Source organism: Hemiscyllium ocellatum, chromosome 11, assembly GCF_020745735.1.
Source record: "Hemiscyllium ocellatum isolate sHemOce1 chromosome 11, sHemOce1.pat.X.cur, whole genome shotgun sequence".
Classification (NCBI taxonomy): domain Eukaryota; kingdom Metazoa; phylum Chordata; class Chondrichthyes; order Orectolobiformes; family Hemiscylliidae; genus Hemiscyllium; species Hemiscyllium ocellatum.
In genome coordinates, this window is record NC_083411.1 from 44,342,109 (window position 1) to 44,361,274 (window position 19,166).

General features: G+C 42.7%; 1 protein-coding gene across 7 annotated transcripts in view; it reads left to right on the forward strand.

Moving 5' to 3' along the window:
• The window catches only part of LOC132820434 (muscleblind-like protein 3), a 276,603-nt gene that overhangs the window by 130,451 nt on the left and 126,986 nt on the right, over positions 1-19,166 (forward strand). For 5 of the 7 annotated variants that reach the window (XM_060832565.1, XM_060832570.1, XM_060832569.1 and 2 more), the window contains exon 2: positions 17,882-18,831. In XM_060832565.1, coding sequence (XP_060688548.1) covers positions 18,658-18,831 — 174 coding nt within the window. In that variant the 5' untranslated portion in view covers positions 17,882-18,657. Of the gene's footprint in view, positions 1-17,349; positions 17,367-17,773; positions 17,794-17,881; positions 18,832-19,166 lie in introns of those variants that run through there. The other 2 variants (XM_060832566.1, XM_060832564.1) reach the window with 2 other exon arrangements.

Sequence of the window (19,166 nt, forward strand, 5' to 3'; positions counted from 1 at the left end):
AAATCATGAGGGACAGGGGTAGGATAAATAGACAAGGTCTTTTCCTTGGGGTGGGGGAGTTTAGAAGTAGAGGGCATAGGTTTAGGGAGAGAGGAGCAAGATTTAAAAGGGATCGAAAGAGCAACTTTTTCACACAGGGGGTGGTGCGTGTATGCAATGAGCTGCCAGATGAATTGGTGGAGGCCGGTACGAGGATCGGCGCTGGGTCCACTTCTTTTCATCATTGATTTGGATGTGAGCATAAGAGGTAGAGCTAGTAAGTTTGCAGATGACACCAAAATTGGAGGTGTAGTGGACAGTGAAGAAGGTTACCTCTGATTACAAAGGTCCAGTGGGGCTGAGAAGTGGCAGATGGAGTTTAATTTAGATAAATGCGAGGTGCTGCATTTTGGGAAAACAAATCTTAGCAGGACTTATACACTGAATGGTAAGGTCCTAGGGAGTGTTGGTGAACATCTCTATGACTCTACATAGTCAGTATAGTTTTCTGCATGGAAAATCATGTTGCATGAACTTGACTGAGTTTATAGAGTCATAGAGACGTACAGATGTCCAGAGGCATGGAAACAGACCTTTTGGTCCAAGCCATACATGCCCATCAGATATCCCAACCCAATCTCATCCCAACTGTTAGCACCTGGCCCATATCCCTCCAAACCCTTCCTATTCATATACCCATCTAAATGCCTTTTAAATGTTGTAGTTGTACCAGCCTCCACCACTTCCTCTGGCAGTTCATTCCATACATGTACCACCCTCTGTGTGAAAAAGTTGCCCATTCAGTCTCTTTTATATCTTGCCCCTCTCACTGTAAACCTATGTCCTCTAGTTCTGGACTCCCTGACCTCAGGGAAAAGACTTTGTCTATTTATCCTATCCATGCCCCTCATAATTTTGTAAACCTCTATAAGGTCAGCCCTCAGCCTCTGACGCTCCAGGGAAAACGGCCCCAGCCTGTTCAGCCTCTCCCTATAGCTCAAATCCTCCAACCCTGGCAACATCTTGTAAATCTTTTCTGAAACCTTTCAAGTTTCACAACATCTTTCCAATAGGAAGGAGACCACAAGTGCACGCTATATTCCAAAAGTGGCCTAACCACTGTCCTGTATAGCTGCAACATGACCTCCCAACTCCTGTACTCAATATTCTTGACCATTAAAAGAAAATGTACCAAATGCCTTCTTCACTATTCTATCTATCTGTGACTTTATTTTCAAGGAACTATGAACCTGCACTCCAAGGTCTCTTTGTTCAGTAACACTCTCTAGGATCTTGCCACTAAGTGTATAAGACCTGCTAAGATTTGCTTTCCAAAAATGCAGCACCTCTCATTTATCTGAATTAAACTCCATCTGCCACTTCTCAGCCCATTGGCCTATCTGATCCAGATCCATTTGTAATCTGAGGTAACCCTCTTCGCTGTCCACTACACCTCCAATTTTGGTGTCACCTGCAAACTTACTAACTCTACCTCTTATGCTTGCATCCAAATCATGTATGTAAATGACAAAAAGTAGATCCTTATGGCACTCTACTGGTCACATGCCTCCAGTCTGAAAAACAACCCTCCACCACCACCCTCTGTCTTCTACCTTTTGAGCCAGTTCTGTATCCAAATAGAACATAGATAACATAGAACAATACAGCACAGAACAGGCCCTTCGGCCCACGATGTTTTTTTTTAGATTAGACTTACAGTGTGGAAACAGGCCCTTCGGCCCAACAAGTCCACACCGACCCGCCGAAGCGAAACCCACCCATACCCCTACATTACCCCTTACCTAACACTACGGGCAATTTTAGCATGGCCAATTCACCTGACCCGCACATCTTTGGACTGTGGGAGGAAACCGGAGCACCCGGAGGAAACCCACGCAGACACGGGGAGAACGTGCAAACATTCCGAACATTTGTCCTAGTTTAAGCACCTATCCATGTACCTATCCAATTGCCGCTTAAAGGTCACCAATGATTCTGCCTCTGCCATTCCTACAGGCAGCGCATTCCATGCCCCCACCACTCTCTGGGTAAAGAACCTACCCCTGAATCCCCCCTATACTTTCCACCCTTCACCTTAAATTTATGTCCCCTTGTAACACACTGTTGTACCCGGGGAAAAAGTTTCTGACTGTCTACTCTATCTATTCCTCTGATCATCTTATAAACCTCTATCAAGTCACCCCTCGTCCTTCGCTGTTCCAATGCAAAAAGATCTAGCACTCCCAATCTATCCTTGTACGACCTATTCTCCATTCCAGGCAACATCCTGGTAAATCTCCTCTGCACCCTCTCCAAAACTTCCACATCTTTCCTAAAATGAGGTGACCAGAACTGCACACAGTACTCCAAATGTGGCCTTACCAAGGTCCTATACAACTGCAACATCACCTCACAACTCTTGAATTCTATCCCTCTGCTAATGAACGCTAATACACCATAGGCCTTCTTACAAGCTCTATCCACCTGAGTGGCAACTTTCAAAGAGCTTTGAACATAGACCCCAAGGTCCCTCTTCTCCTCCACCTTACTAAGAACCCTACCGTTAACCCTGTATTCCGCATTCTTATTTGTCCTTCCAAAATGGACAACCTCACACTTGACAGGGTTGAATTTCATCTGCCACTCCTCAGCCGAGCTCTGCATCATATCTAAGTCCCTTTGCACCTGACAACAGCCTTCCTCACTATCCACAACTCCACCAATCTTCATATCGTCTGCAGATTCACTGACCCACCCTTTGACTCCCTCTTCCAAGTCATTAATAAAAATTACAAACAGCAGAGGACCGAGAACTGATCCCTGCGGAACTTCACTTGTAACTGGGCTCCAGGCTGAATATTTACCATCTACCACCACTCTCTGATTTCGACCGGTTAGCCAGTTCTCTATCCAACTGGCTAAACTTCCCACTATCCCATGCCTCCTGACTTTCCGCATAAGCCTACCATGGGGAACCTTATCAAATGCCTTACTAAAATCCATGTACCCTCATCCACATGCTTGGTCACCTCCTCGAAGAATTCAATAAGACTTGTAAGGCAAGACCTACCCCTCACAAATCCATGCTGGCTGTCCCTAATCAAGCAGTGTTTTTCCAGATATTCATAAATTCTATCCCTCAGTACTCTCTCCATTACTTTGCCTACCACCGAAGTAAGACTAACTGGCCTGTAATTCCCAGAGTTATCCCTATTCCATTTTTTGAACAGGGGCACAACATTCGCCACTCTCTAATCCCCTGGCACCACCCCCATTGACAGTGAAAACGAAAAGATCATTGCCAACGGTTCTACAAATTTCCTCTCTTGCTTCGCACATAATCCTAGGATATATCCCATCAGGCCCAGGGGACTTGTCTATCCTCAACTTTTTCAAAATGCCCAACACATCTTCCTTCCTAACTAGTATCTCCTCTAGCTTACCAGTCCATTTCATACTCTCCTCTTCAACAATACAGTCCCTCTCATTTGTAAATACTGAAGAAAGGTACTCATTCAAGACCTCTCCTATCTCTTCCGACTCAATGCGCAGTCTCCCACTACTGTCCTTGATCGGACCTACCCTCGTTCTCGTCATTCTCATGTTTCTCATGTTTCTCACATATGCATAAAAGGCCTTGGGGTTATCCTTGATCCTACCCGCCAAAGATTTTTCATGCCCTTTCTTCAGCTCCCTCCTGGCTATCCTGTATCCCTCCAATGCTCTGTCTGAACCTTGTTTCCTCAACCTTATGTAAGCCTCCTCCTTCCTCCTTACAAGATATTCAACCTTCCTCGTCAACCAAGGTTCCCTCACACGACCATCTCTTTCCTGCCTGACAGGTACGTACATATCAAAGGCACGTCATATCTGTTCTTTGAAAACGTTCCACATTTCAACGACCTCCTTCCCTGACAGCCTATGCTCCCAATTTTTTGCTCCTCAGATCCTGTCTTGCAGCATCGTATTTACCCTTCCCCCAATTGTAAAACCTGCCCTGTTGCACGCACCTATCTCTCTCCATAACCAAGGTGAAAGTCACAGAATTGTGGTCACCATCACCAAAATGCTCACCCACTAACAAGCCCATCACTTGTCTCGGTTCGTTACCAAGTACCAAATCCAATATGGCCTCCCTCTGGTCGGACAATCTACATACTGAATTAGAAAAGCTTCCTGGACACACTGCACAAACACCGCCCCGTCCAATCTACTTGATCTAAAGAGCTTCCAATCAATATTTGGGAAGTTGAAATTGCCCATGACTACTACCCTGTGGCTTCTGCACCTTTCCAAAATCTGTTTCCCAATCTATTTCTCCACATCTCTGCTGCTATTGGGGGTCTGTAGTAAACACCCAACAGGGTGTTTACTATAGACCCTATTTCTGACTTCAGCCCATACTACCTCCAAAGGTAGATCCCCCTCGAACTACCTTTCTGCAGCTGTTATACCATTTCTAATTAACAATGCCACCTCCCCCACCTAATCTTACTGAAACATCTGTAACCAGGAACCTCCAACAACCATTCCTGTCCCTCTTCTATTCATGTTTCCATGATGGCCACAATATCGTAATCCCAAGTACCAATCCACGTCTTAAGTTCACCCACCTATTTCTGATACTCCTTGCGTTGAAGTATACACGCTTGAGCCCATCTCTGTGTCCGCACGTATTCCCTGTCAGTGCTACCTTCTCCACAGCCTCCCTACATTCTTGGACATCCTGAAAAACAGCTAACCTACTTGCTGGACTACAAGTCCGGATCCCATCTCCCTGCCAAATTAGTTTAAACCCCCCCCCCCCTCCCCCGAAGAGTGCTAGCAAACCTACCCCCCAGGATATTGATGCCGTTCTGGTTCAGGTGCAAGCTGTCCTGCTTGTACAGGTCCCACCTTCCCCAAATACCTGAACCCCTCCCTTCTACATCATCCTTGCAGCCATGTGTTCAACTGCGCTCTCTCCCTATTCCTTGCCTCACTGTCATGTGGCACCAGCAACAACCCAGAGATGACGACTCCGTCCGTCCTAGCTTTTAGCTTCCAGCCTAACTCCGAGCTCCTGAATGTCATCCCCACCCCTCTCCCTGCCAATGTGCACCACGACTTCTGGCTGCACACCCTCCCCCTTAAGGATTCTGAAGACACGGTCCGAGACGTCTCGGACCCTGGCACCCGGGAGGCAACAAACTATCCGAGAGTCTCGCCCATGTTCACATAACCGCAGTCTGTGTCTCTAACCATAGAGTCTCCTATAACTAGTGCTCTCCTCATCTCCCCCTTTCCCTTCTGGGCCTCAAAGCCGGACCTCGTGCCAGAAACCCGGTCACTGTGGCTTACCACTGCCAGGCTGTTTCCCCCCCCCCCCCCCCCCCCCGCAACAGTATCCAAAGCGCTACACTTATTGTTGAGGGGAACGACCACAGGGGATCCTTGCACTGCCTGCTTCCTCCCCTTCCCACCTCTAACTTTTACCCAGCTACTTCTGTTCTCTGGCGTAACTATGTCCCTGTAGCTTCTATCTATCAGCCTCTCGAATAATCCTCAGTTCATCCAATTCCAGCTCCAGTTCCCTAACACGGTCTGTGAGGAGCTGGAGCTGGTTGTACTTCCTGCACTATCCAAATGGCTAGTTCTTCCTGTATTCCATGAGATCTAGCCTTGCTAACCAGTCTCTCATGGGGGAACCTTGTTGAATACCTTACTAAAGTCCATATAGGTCACATCTACCGCTCTGCCCTTATCAATCCACGTTGTTACTTCATCAAAAAACTCAGTCAAGTTTGTGAGACCTGATTTCCCACACATTAAGCCATGTTGACTATCCCTAATTGGTCCTTGCTTTTCCAAATGCATGTACACCCTGTCCCTCGGGATTCCCTCCAACAACTTGCCCAGCACGAACATCAGACTCACTGGTCTATAGTTCCTTGGCTTGTCCTTACACCCTTCTTAAACAGTGGGACCATGTTAGCCAACCTCCAGTCTTCCGGCACCTCCCCTGTGACTAGCGATGATATAAATATCTCAGCAAGAGGCCCAGCAATCACTTCTCTAGCTTCCCACAGAGTTCTAGGGTACACCTGATCAGATCCTGGGGATTTATCCACCTTTACCCATTTCAAGACATCCAGCACTTCCTCCTCTGTAATATGGACATTTTGCAAGGTGTCACCATCTATTTTCCTACGTTCCATATCTTCCATATCCTTTTCCACAGTAAATACTGATGCAAAATACTCATTTAGTATCTCCCCCCATTTTCTGCGGCTCCACACAAAGGTCGCCTTGCTGATCTTTGAGGGGCCCTATTCTCTCCCTTGTTACCCATTTGACTTTTAATGTGTTTGTAAAAACCTTTGGATTCTCCTTTAATTCTATTTGCCAAAGCTATCTCATGTCCCCTTTTTGCCCTCCTGATTTCCCTTTTAAATATACTCCTACTGCCTTTATACTCTTCTCAGGATTCACTCAATCTATCCTGTCTATACCTTTACATGTGCTTCCTTTTTCTTAACCAAACCCTCAATTTCTTTAGTCATCCAGCATTCCCTATACCTACCAGCCTTCCCTTTCACCTTAACAAGAACATACTTTCTCTGGATTCTCGTTATCTCATTTCTGAAGGCTTCCCATTTTCCAGCCGTCCCTTTTACCTGCGAACATCTGCCCCCAATCAGCTTTTGAAAGTTCTTGCCTAATACCGTCAAAATTGGCCTTTCTCCAATTTAGAACTTCAACTTTTAGATCTGGTCTATTCTTTTCCATTACCATTTTACATCTAACAGAATTATGGCCGCTGGCCCCAAAGTGTTCCCCCAGTGACACCTCAGTCACCCGTCCTGCCTTATTTCCTCAGAGTAGATGAAGTTCTGCACCTTCTCTGGTAGGTACATCCACTTACTGAATCAGAAAATTTTCTTGTACACGCTTAACAAATTCCTCTCCATCTAAACCTTTAACACTATGGCAATCCCAGTCTATATTTGGAATGTTAAAATTCCCTACCATAACCACCGTATTATTACAGATAGCTGTGATTTCTTTACAAGTTTGTTTCTCAATTTCCCTCTGACTATTAGGGTGTCTCTAATACAATTCCAATGAGGTGATCATCCCTTATTTCTCAGTTCCACCCAAACAACTTCCCTGAAGGTATTTCCAGGAATATCCTCCCTCAAAACAGCTGTACTGCTATCCTGTATCAAAATGCCACTCTCCCTCCTCTCTTGTCTCCCTTTCTATCCTTCCTGCCGCATTTGTATTCTGGAACATTAAGCTGCCAGTTCTGCCCATCCCTGAGCCATGTTTCTGTAATTGCTGTAATATCCCAGGCCCGGAGTTCACCTGCCTTCCCTATTAGTCTTACCTTGTCCCTGCCTGCCCTGACTGTTTGTTTGTTTGTTTGTTTGTTTGCTCTTTTGACTCACTTCTGTTCTCAATTGTACCAGTCTGAGACTGATCTCTTTCCTCACTATCTCCCTGAGTCCCATCCCCATCTTACTAGTTTAAATCTTCCTGAGCAGCTCCAGCGAACCTCCCTGCCAGTATATTAGTCCCCTTCCAATTTAGGTGCAATTTGTCCTTCTTGTACAGTTCACTTCTGCCTCAAAAGAGATTTCATTGATCCAAAAATGTGAATCCTTCTCCTATACACCAACTCTTCAGCCATGCATTCATCTGCTCTATACTCCTACTCCTGCTCTCACTTGCTCATAGCACCGGGAGTAATCCAGATATTACTACTCTCGAGGACCTTTTTAAATTCCTGCCTAACTCCCTGTAATCTCCCTTCAGAATCTCAACCTTTTCCCTTCCAATGTGGACAGTGACCTCTTGTTGGCCCTTCTTCCCCCTTGAGAACATTCTGCCCCCTCTCTGAGACATCCTTGATCCTAGCACCAGGGAAGCAACACACCATTCTGATTTTTTGATGCTGGCTTCAGAAACGTCTGTCTGTATCTCGGACTACAGAATCTCCTAACACAGTTGATCTCTTGGAACTCAACGTACCCCTCGTTGCATTAGAGCCAGTCTCAATACCAGAAACTTGGCTGTTCGTGCTATGTTCCCCTGAGAACCCATGACCAGTGGAGTGCCACAATGGTTGGTACTGGGTCCACTGCTTTCTTCATTTACGTAAATCATTTGGATGTGAACATAGGAGGTATGTTTAGTAAGTTTGTTGATGACATCAAAATTGAAGGTGTAGTGGACAGTGAAGAAAGTTACCTCCGAATACAATGGGATCTTGATCAGATGGGCCAATGGGCTGAGGAGTGACCAATAGAGTTTAATTTAAATAAATGTGAGATGTTGCGTTTTTTTGGAAAAGTGAGTCAGAGCAGAATTTATACACTTAATGGTAAGGTCCTGGGGAGTGGTGCTGAACAAAGAGACCTTGGAGTGCAGGTTCATAGTTCCTTGAAAGTAGAGTTGCAGGTCGATAGGATAGTGAAGAAGACGTATGATATGCTTTCCTTTATTGGTCAAAGCATTGACTCTCGGAGTTGGGAGGTCATGTTGCATCTGTGCAGGACTTTGGTTAGGCCACTACTGGAGTACTGCAATTCTGGTCTCCCTGCTATAAGAAGAATTTTGTGAAACTTGTAAGGGTTAAAGAAAATATTTACAAGGGTGTTGCCCGGGTTGGAAGGTTTGAGCTGCCCAATGCTTGCACAGTGTTTAATAACATTCACAACTCCTCGGATCCTGATGCAGCGCTTGTCCATATCAAGCTAGTCTTGAACCACATTCAGGCTTCAGCTTATAAATGGTTGGAAATATTTGTGCCATGCCAAGTGTCAGGTAATGACCATCATCAATGAGAGATCATCTAACCATTTCCCCTTGACATTCAATGGCATTGATGTCGTTGAATTATCATCTAGGGATGTAAATACTGATTTTATTTTTAAAAAATGATTTTTTTTAATGGTTATTTCTTTAAATATTAACAAGCAAATTTACTAAAAGCAAAATTCTGATTTCGATTCTATCTGTTCTGTAGTTTTAAATTTTACTTCCCAAAGATGAAAAGGAGCAATGGGTATATCTACAGGAACAATTGCATCAATGTCATATATAAGATCCTCAAAAACATTGGCTTTTATTTTGCAAAGATCTTAGCACTCCTGACATTTTGTAACTTTTCTTTACATTATGTCCCAGAATTGTCCAACAACATAATGTGATCTCCAACACCAGTTTTTGTTTTTAAAAATAAACATGTTTACATGCTATGCTGTCAGTCTTAGATGTTTAGCTGTAAGACCAGTGCTGGGCAATAGCTGTTCTGCAGGCACAGATAATGCTGAAATGCACAGACAACTCTGCCAGTTTTAAAATCCAAGGAAAATACTGTGGATTCATCTTTCACCACTGCAATGGACTGCATTCCAGTGTTTGGCAAGGATCCCTAAGTAATCTGTGAGTTTATTTTCCACTGTCCTCATCTGTTTATCAATGTAATCTTCACCACCCAGAAGTTTTACTATAAGCTCTCTTTCTCTTTTTCATGCATTGTATTCATCATTGTGTGTTTTGGCATATTTGGTTAAGCTTCTTAGGTTTTCTATTTCTGCCATCACAATTGCAGAAAGTTTAATTTAGCAATGAACAGGACAGCAGACCAAAGAAACCATATGTATTTGACATGGATCCAACAAAGAGACGATAAGTACAGATTTAGCAGAATCGTTGTGGTTTAATGTGAAGCTCGAGAGAGTGTTGAACAGCAGCCTGGAAATCAGTGACTTTTCCATGTTGGAAAGGGGTTTCAATTCTGAGAAGAGTTTGAGGAAGCAAATGAATTTGATAAAAATTTGAAATTGAAACTGACTTTGGCAGAAATGTCATTTGCAGTGCATTTTAAAGTGGAAAGAAATGCTAAGATGTCCTTTAATTAGTTGCCATTGCTCATCATGCAGTTGAAGTGTTCGGGCATCCGATTGCTTTCAGATAGGTCTAACAAAACGCAGTTGTTTTGGCTATCTACTCATTGAGTCTTTTGTACATATACCGAATTCCAATTAACTTTACAAGACTGAATTGGTTGATGATGATCAACCTGAAGCTGTTTTTGTTTTCCTTCAAATGCTTATGTCACCAATGTGCTGTGATGTAAGTATGCAACTACTCTGGAGTTAGAATGGTAGGTTCCACACTACATGAAGAAAAGTAGTCACTAATTGACAGCTTCCCATATAACATCCATCAATGTGTGTTAGCAAGTTCATTATTGTGTCTGCACACCAAGATATGACCTGCCAGATCTCATGTTTTCATCATGGTGTTTAACTTTTCAGCCGGGTTTTTATTTTGCTGTATATTTTTCTACCATGCTTCCAGTAACTAGAACTAAAACTCCGAGTCAACAGTGGGTACTGCAGATGTTGGAGATTAGAGTCAAGGTTAGAGTAGTGCTGGAAAAACACAGCAAGTGAAGCAGCGTCCGAGGAGCAGGAAAATTGACATTTCCTTCATCAGGCTAGTCTTGACTAAAATTCCCAGTTCTCACTAACGTCAAGCAAGAGTCATGTGGTTAATGCTGTCCAGCAATTGATGGTGAAAATTACTATAATGTTCCCTTTTTTTTTGCACAAAGATTTCACTCCGTCCATGTAACATTTCTCCAGATCTGAGTTTGGAGATCAAAAAGTTTGAAGACTAATTAATAAAAGACAAATTCAAATAATGTTTCAAAAATGATGGGGAACACCAAATCTATTAAGAAGGAGAAACTTAAGGAAATCAGTATTGGTAGGGAAATGATTTTGGAGAAATTGATGGGATTAAAGGCTGGTAAATCCTAATGGCCTGACTATCTACGTCTTAGAGTATTTAAGAAAATAGCACGAGAAATAATAGAAGCATTGGTGGTCATCTTTTCAAGATTGTACAGAGTTCATGTGGATGCAAGGTAGGTAATGTATTAGCATTCATTTAATAAATGACATAGAGTGAGCACAGGGAATTACAAACCGATTTGGGTGGTATTGGTAATGGGGTGAAAATGTTAGAGTCCACTATAAAGTATTTATTGGCAGATCACTTTGTAAACTGACATGGTTTACAAAAGGAAATTGTTTGACAACTCTACTAGAATTCTTCAAGGTGTGACTAGTAGAGTTGATGAGGGAGAGTTAGTGCCTGCTTAACTTGAATTTCAGAAGGCTTTTAAGGTCCCATATGAGAGACTGACATGTAAAATTAAAGTACATGGGATTGAGAGGAATGTGCTGACAGGAATCATGAAATTGGTTCCAAGTTTCCAGATGGCACAAACCTGGGTGGGAGGATGAGCTGTGAGGAGGATGCAGCAATACTTCAGTGTGATTTGGATAAGTTGAATGAGTGGACAGCACAGCACATGTGAATAAATGTGAGGTTATCCATTTTGTAGTGTACAAAGGACACTGCTGAAAGTGAACATGCAGGTGCAGCAGGCAGTGAAGAAAGTAAATGATATGTTAGCTTTCACAGCAAGAGGATTAGAGTACAGGAATAGGGATGTCTTACTGCAATTGTGTTGGTTCCTACCTGAAGTATTATATGCAGTTTCAGCCTCCTTACCAGAGAATAGATGTTTTGGCTATGGAGGGTGTGCACCGAAGGTTTACTGGATTGACTGTTGAATGGCAGAACTCATGTATGAAGAGAGACTGGTTTGGTTAAGACTATATTCTCTGGAATTGTGAAGAATGAGAAGGATCCTATAGAAACTTATTGTATTCTACCAGGTCTAGACAGCAGAACTGCAGAAAGGAAGTTCCCAATGACTAGGAAATCCAGAACCAAGCATCACAGTTGATGAATATGGATTAATCTATTTAGGACTGAGATGAGGAGAAACATCTTTCAACCAAAAAGTGATTGAGGCCAAAACATCAAATATTTTTAATGAGTTAGATGTAGTTTTTAGTGCTAAAGGGATCAAAGGGAGAAAGCAGGCAAAGGGTACTGATTTGGATGATGAATCATGGTCACATTGAATTGTAGACCAGACTTGAAGGGCTGAATGGCCTACTGTTCCTATTTTCTGTGTTACTGTTTGTCTCACAGGGACATGGCTTTTCAGGTTCTACCAAGCTCATCAATGGGTATGAAAATGTGCCTCAGCGATAAGCACAGGAAGAATATTTAGAATTTATAACAGTTAGATTTGCACTTGTAATAAAGAAGACATAATAAGGCTGTCTGCCAAGTGCTGGGAAATGGGGTTAGAGTAGTCAGGTGCTTGTTTTTTTCCCCACTGGTGCAGACATGAGGGCAAAAGGGACCTCTTTAAATGCAAAACAATGTGAAGAAATGAACTGATATTGTCCAGTTATCCAAGAATAATTTGTCTGGGGAGAGAAAAAATGGCCATTTTTGACCTGATACAGCCAGACCTGCAGCTGATGCACTTCAATCTTTCTCTGATGATTTGATGATTGCGTAGTACTCAAAATTTGGAGAGATTGGGAGGTGAGAAGTAATTTGTTGGGAGAGTGAGATAGCAGCAAAGAAGGACCTGAGAGTATTGGAACATTTGAGAGTGGACTTCTCATTATTGGATGGGATTGGCAATAGGATTGGATGAGGAGGAAATACGAGAAGCATAAATTTTTTCGAAAGACACTGAAGTGATCAGAGACTGCAAATCTACATGTGGAACTTTGTGTGGAATTAGACATTTTTAGATTAGATTAGATTACTTACAGTGTGGAAACAGGCCCTTCAGCCCAACAAGTCCACACCAACCCGCCGAAGTGCAACCCACCCAGACTCAATCCCCTACATTTACCTAACACTATGGGCAATTTAGAATGGCCAATTGACCTAACCTGCACATTTTTGGACTGTGGGAGGAAACTGCAGCACCCAGAGGAAACCCATGCCGACACAGGGAGAATGTGCAAAGTCCACACAGTCCGTCACCTGAGGCGGGAATTGAACCCAGGTCTCTGGCGCTGTGAGGCAGCAGTGCTAACCACTGTGCCGCCCATATTGGAAGACATTCTTCATGCTGCATTTTGATAGAAATTATTAAATGTAGTCCCAGAAGTTACCGCAATTATTGTGATGCGCAGTCAGAAGCCCAGACCAATAATGTGGGATCATGATGTTGAATGCATCTGAAATTTCACCAAATTCTCCAATAAATGGCCTCACAATAAAAAAAAGCTCACTGATTCAGCACAATATGTAGTCTGTGTCAGTTGAAGAAAAAGATGTTTAATTGAAGTAGTGAAATATTTTGAAGACAGTTGAAGCAAGAGAAAGAGATACTGTTGATGGAATTAACTATTGAGTGACATCATGTACCAAACACTACAGCAGTCCAATACAAGCCCCAAAGATGGTCTACTATGCACTAACAGCAACTCCACACAATCCAAGCTATGGTAAGTCATAGGGTCAAAGAGCAGGATATTTCAGGAGGGAAGTACCAAGATATGGAACCTTGTGTCAAAATTGGGAGATAAACAGCCCAATATCTTCTGTAAAGTTCAATTCAGTAAGTACTACAATGTCCCAGGCATAACCATTACTGTCCCTGGGTATGACCGATCCAGCAGAGCAGCCCAGTAACATGCAGTTGGGATGGAGTTGGCTTGGGAATCTTCAACTTTCACCTTGGCCCTTAGGATTTCATATGACATCAGGGTAAACATGGGCAAGGAAGCCTCCTGGTGATTACCAATGACTGCTCCCTCAACTGCTGAATCACGACTCCTTCATGTTGAATATCAATTCATTGAGGATGGTGATGCACAGAGAGCACTTTTAGGGAACTTAAATGGTCAAGCTGGCCAAGTTCTAAAGGGCATACCTGCCAGACCGGGTTTACACAAGTGGTGAGAGAACATGCAAGTGAAAATATACTTGACTTCATCCTCACCTAATTGATTTCTTCCTATTTGTCGCCAGAAAGGACTGGCACGTCCATCCATGAGAATATTGGTGGTAACCACCACACAGTCCATTTTGGAGTCTCAAGTCCCATTCTCACATAGAGGGAATCCTTGGTCTTGTTGTGTAGCACCAGCATTGTCCTAAATGGACAGACTTTGAAAGAACTTTAAAACTAGACACCCATGAGGCTCTGTGGGTCATCAGTAGCCACAACAATATTCCACAACAATTCGATACTTCATGACCTGGCATAGTATCTCACTTTACCATGATCATCAAGCTGTAAGATCACCTCTGCGTGTAAGATGACCTGCCACGAGCAGCTACAGGCAGAACTTTAAATCAAAATGTCAACTTATTAAGTCACACATTGCCTTGCATGTCAAGTAGCCAATGTAGCATGCAATTGACAGGCTAAATGATTCTACAATCAACAGATCAGATCTAAGTTCTGAAGTTCTGCACATGCAGTTGAAAATGGTCTGTTAAACAACTAATAGGAGGTGCAGGCTCCACAAATATCTCCATCCTTAATGGGAGAGCTCAGCATATTAGTGCCAAAGATGAGGCTGAAGTATTTGCATTCCTCTTCAAGCAGAAGTGCCAAGTAGATTATTTTCTGCTTCCTCCTGAGGTTAACAGCATCATAGATACCAGGCTTCAACCAATTCGATTAGCTCCACGTGATATCAAGAAATAGCTGAAGACACGGAATACTGCAAAGGCTATGGGCCCTGACAACATTTGGCAATATTCTTGAAGATTTGTGCTTCAGAATTAACCGTGTCCTTGGTAAAGCTATTCCAAATCAGGAACAGCACTGACATCTAGCCGCCAATGTGGAAAATAGTGCACATCCTCCCTATGCATTGAAAAACTGGGCAAATACAATCTAGCCAAAAACCATCCAATGTTCTTATCTTCATAATCAACAAAGTGATGGAAAAGGCCATTGACTATGCTATCAAGCAGCAGTTGCAAAGAAATCACCTACTCAGTGGTGATCAGTTTGGCTTTGGCCAATCAGTTTCTGATCTCATTATGCCCTTGTCCAAATGTGAACAGTGGTGAGGTGAGAGGGACTGCCCATGATATTATATATAATATCTCGTGCGCTCTCTCCCTCTCCCTCTCTCTCGGTTGGGCCACACGAATGCCAGACAATTGTCATCTCAATAAAAGCGAAACTAATCATTGACCTTTGATGTTTAGTGGCATTCCCATTGTTAAATCCCTCTTTATCACTATCCAGACATTCCATTGACCAGAAACTGAACTGAAGTAGCCATATGAATAATATAACTGTAAAGGCAAGTATAGAGTTGAAGAATTGTCCAGTGAGTAACTCCCCTTCTGTCTTCCCAATGCCTATCCACTATCTGTAAGCCATAAGTCCACCTTGTACCAGAATACTCTCTCCTTGCCAAGATGAGCGCAGCCCCATTAATACACAAGGTATTTGAAACCATCCAGGAAGAATCAGCCACTTGATTAGCTGTTAGTCTTCCACCTTCAACGTTTATTGCCTGCACCGATGCAGTATGGCACCAGTGTGTACCATCTACAAGGTGCACTGCAGTAACTCGCTAAGGCTCCTCTGACAGTTTTCAAACCTGTGACCTCTTTGCCTAGTTGGACAATAGCAGTAGATACAAGGGAACACCACCACTTACAAGCTGATTTCCACACCATCCTGACTTGGAGCTATATTGCCATTCCTCCAGTGTTGCTGGGTCACAATCCTGGAACACTTTTTTTTTCTAAGAACGCTGTAGATATCCGTACTTTCCAAGGACTACAGTTCATGAAGGTGAATCACTGCCATAGTCTCCAGGGTAATTAGGAGTGGGTAATAATTACTACCCTAGCTAGGAGACCCTCATTCCATAAACAAATTAAATGAAAATAAATAAAGTAATTTGCACCAAAACTTTTTCAAAAGTCTAATGAGGTTTCATCCAGCGCTAGCCTAATCTGTGGAAATGGTCATGGAATACTTTGTGCAGTCAGTACTTGAAGTCTTTCTCATCTAACATCAGGAATCTTGTACTACAGTTGAAAGAACTATCCCAGAGAATTGTCAAATGACAGCATAGCAAAGTCATACTTGTCAAATCATACCAAAAAAAAGTCAGGACTGCAGATGCTGGAGATCACAGTCAAGAGTATGGTGCTAGAAAAGCGCAGCAAGTCAGGCAGCATCTGAGGAGCAGGAGAATTGACATTTTGGGCATAAGCCCTGGCCAATGCCCCAGTCTCCTCCATCACTTTTGCTGGGTATGTCATATCACTCGAGCAGAACAGAATCATCTGTGTATTAAAATAGTTATATTCCAGTAGAGGTGAGCTCTTGGAATTCTTAATGGCCTCGAACTACATGAAGTCTCAAGGTATCAAATTAAATGTGGGGAAGGATAGCTGACTACCAGCTACTGACCAGCCTCAGATGTTTCAATCTTGTGTATGTTGTGTGTGTTTCACTTGAAAGAAATAAGGACAGTTACAAGGGCATAGAGTGTAATATTAGTGGGGGAATTCACTTTTCATCAAAAGTGGCTCAGTACTAAGTTGACTGAGTCAGAGACAAATATGTGCTAGACTTGGCTTGTGTCATGTGGTTAGACAAACTAACATAAGAGGAGTTACCACTTATAGGAGCTGCATCTGTCTGTGACATTTTGCAGAGATGAGCCCTGACTCTGGATGAGGGATTCCAGATGATTGCTTGTTTCATTCTGTATTATTCCTAACCTAGAGGTTCAGTTTTCCAATCTCACTGCAGCAAGATATATAGCTAACACAGTACAAATTGGTAATCAGTTGAGAGTCTGAATAACTCATTACAAAGTAGGGCATTTAAATCGACAAATACAGTGAGCTCACTTGTAAGAATATTGCAGATAGCCTCCATTATTCATTACATGCTCTCTGTGTGCAGCTCCATTTTTGTTTATTTGCTTTCCTTATGCAGTGGGAGGTAATCGTTCTAATGTAGTGTTTCTCCTCTATGGCCTGTTCTTTTCATGCTTTAACTGCTATGTATTGGAATTTCTTCCTCATGGATACTCAAAAGTATTGCCTCCTTTACTTGAAATAAATCTTTTTTATATCTGAAGATTTCTATGTTAAAACTAAGTTGTTTCGATATTGGCTCCTTTATCTCCCTGGCTGAGCCATCATTGCTGAATGTTGTGAACTTGCCTGCATGGAGTACTTCGTAACACAAATTGACATTAACCCTGTGAATATAATACATCTTTATTACGAATCGAACGAGGATGGCGATTAATCGAGGCTTTTCTCTCTCTCTCTCTCTCTCTCTCCCCTCGCAGTGAGGACTGCATTGTTTGCTCACCACACCCTGCTAGATTTTTTTCTCTTGCATCTCAAGACTGTGTCTGGCTGCAGTCGGATGTGGCACGCAGCCATAAACCATTACAGGCATTTTACGGAGCTATGCTGAGCTGACTCTCTCACTGCTGCAGCTGGTACGGCGTTTTATTTTGTTGTGACCTGACATTTTCAAAACGATAAGCAATCTAATAGGAGGCTGAAAGTGACTGGTGCCACCCAGCTGAATATGCGAACACAGATTCTGAGCATGCAGCCAACGAAGCAGCGTTCCTTTTAAAACCTCCTACTGTACATATCTCTAGTGCAGCAAAGGCAAACACATCAGGCTGAGGCATTTTTCTGTGCAGTGGGCATAGCAATGAACGTCTGCCAGAATGGATCAATATGAGACGGCCCTTCTCATTGGCCAGCCGCCCAGGCTCTCAGTGCAATGCAGGTCCCAATTGGCTCTCCTCCTTACCATGTGCAGCTTTATGAAGGGAAATGGCCCTTTTTTTTAATCTCCAATGGCTGACTGCAAAATGCTGCACTGTTAGTGTCTGAACGTTTTATGGCATGTTGGTAGGACTGTCATGAAAATCAAGGTTATGAAGGAGAGCTTGTATATTTTTAGTCTGTTTTCCCTGACATCTTCTTTCTTTCCCCACAGGTTGCTGAAAAGTGCCTTTTCTGAAGATTCTGCTGCTTGGATTTCTGTCTCTGGCTTTTTTTTTCTTTTTGGCTTTGCTTAAAGCAGCTCTTGGAGACGACAAATCATCTCATCTATCCTTTTTCGTTTCGCCGAACGCCTATTTTATTTTTCTCCTGGTTTTTTTCACGTCTAACAGCAAGTATTTTACCCCACTTTTTTTTTTCTCTTCACTCCATCTTCATCTTCCGTCGTCTCACGATCAGTTAATGCGCGGTCTTGGGAATAGGAGAAAGACAGAGATCTTCACCTCCTTCTCCCCAAGAGAAGTGAAGCTTAACTATAAAGCGAAGCACCGACAGCAACATATGCTACGAGAGAATTAATCAAAACCATTTACTGGAGAGCACGGAATTCCATTGACAGGCTGCTGTTACCTTCAAATAACTTCTTCACTTGGCACAAAAAGTGATATTTTTCTGCCAACGCACATCTAAAGGGGCTAACCTGTTAATCGATGCCCACCCATTTGTGTGATGAATTATTTTTAATTTAAGATTTGGCTCTTTGACTGATGTCATGTTTCTGCACAACGATCTGACTAACTGAAAACCTAAGTGCTGAGAAGAAAAAAAGTATATTTTTTAACCAAAGGAACGACTTTATTTGTTAAGTTATAATTTTAACTTACTTTTATACACTTTTTTCTAAAACTATTACTGTTGTGGGGGTGGGACAGAGAAAAAAAATAAAGTGAGGGGGATTTCGTTACCCACATATCCTTTCAGTTTCCTAATATGGCTGTGAATGTTTCAATGATCCGTGACACAAAATGGCTGACGTTGGAAGTGTGTCGAGAATTCCAGAGAGGGACTTGTTCCCGGTCCGACGCGGAATGCAAGTTTGCCCATCCTTCACGAAGTTGCCATGTTGAAAACGGTCGTGTCATTGCCTGCTTCGATTCACTGAAGGTAAGAACCTGATTGTTTATATTTTTAATAATTTGTTAATTTCATTTTTATCACAGGCATCATGCTTGTGGATTTTAAATGTTTTAAAACTGTTTTTGATTTTGAAAAGGTGGAGTGTTGCTAAAGGTAGTTTTGGTAGTCTGGCTCCTAATGTTGCATTATGTGGCTTCCCTTCCTCAATACTTACCAAACACAGTGGGAGAAGGAAAGGTGGGGCTTGAATGCTGTAAGCATTTAAAATTTTTGGATGCCGACCAGTTCTGTTTACCATATCACAGTTTTTGGGTTAGCTGAGTTCAACAGTTGAGCTAAAAGCCTTTTGATGAAGTCAGTGG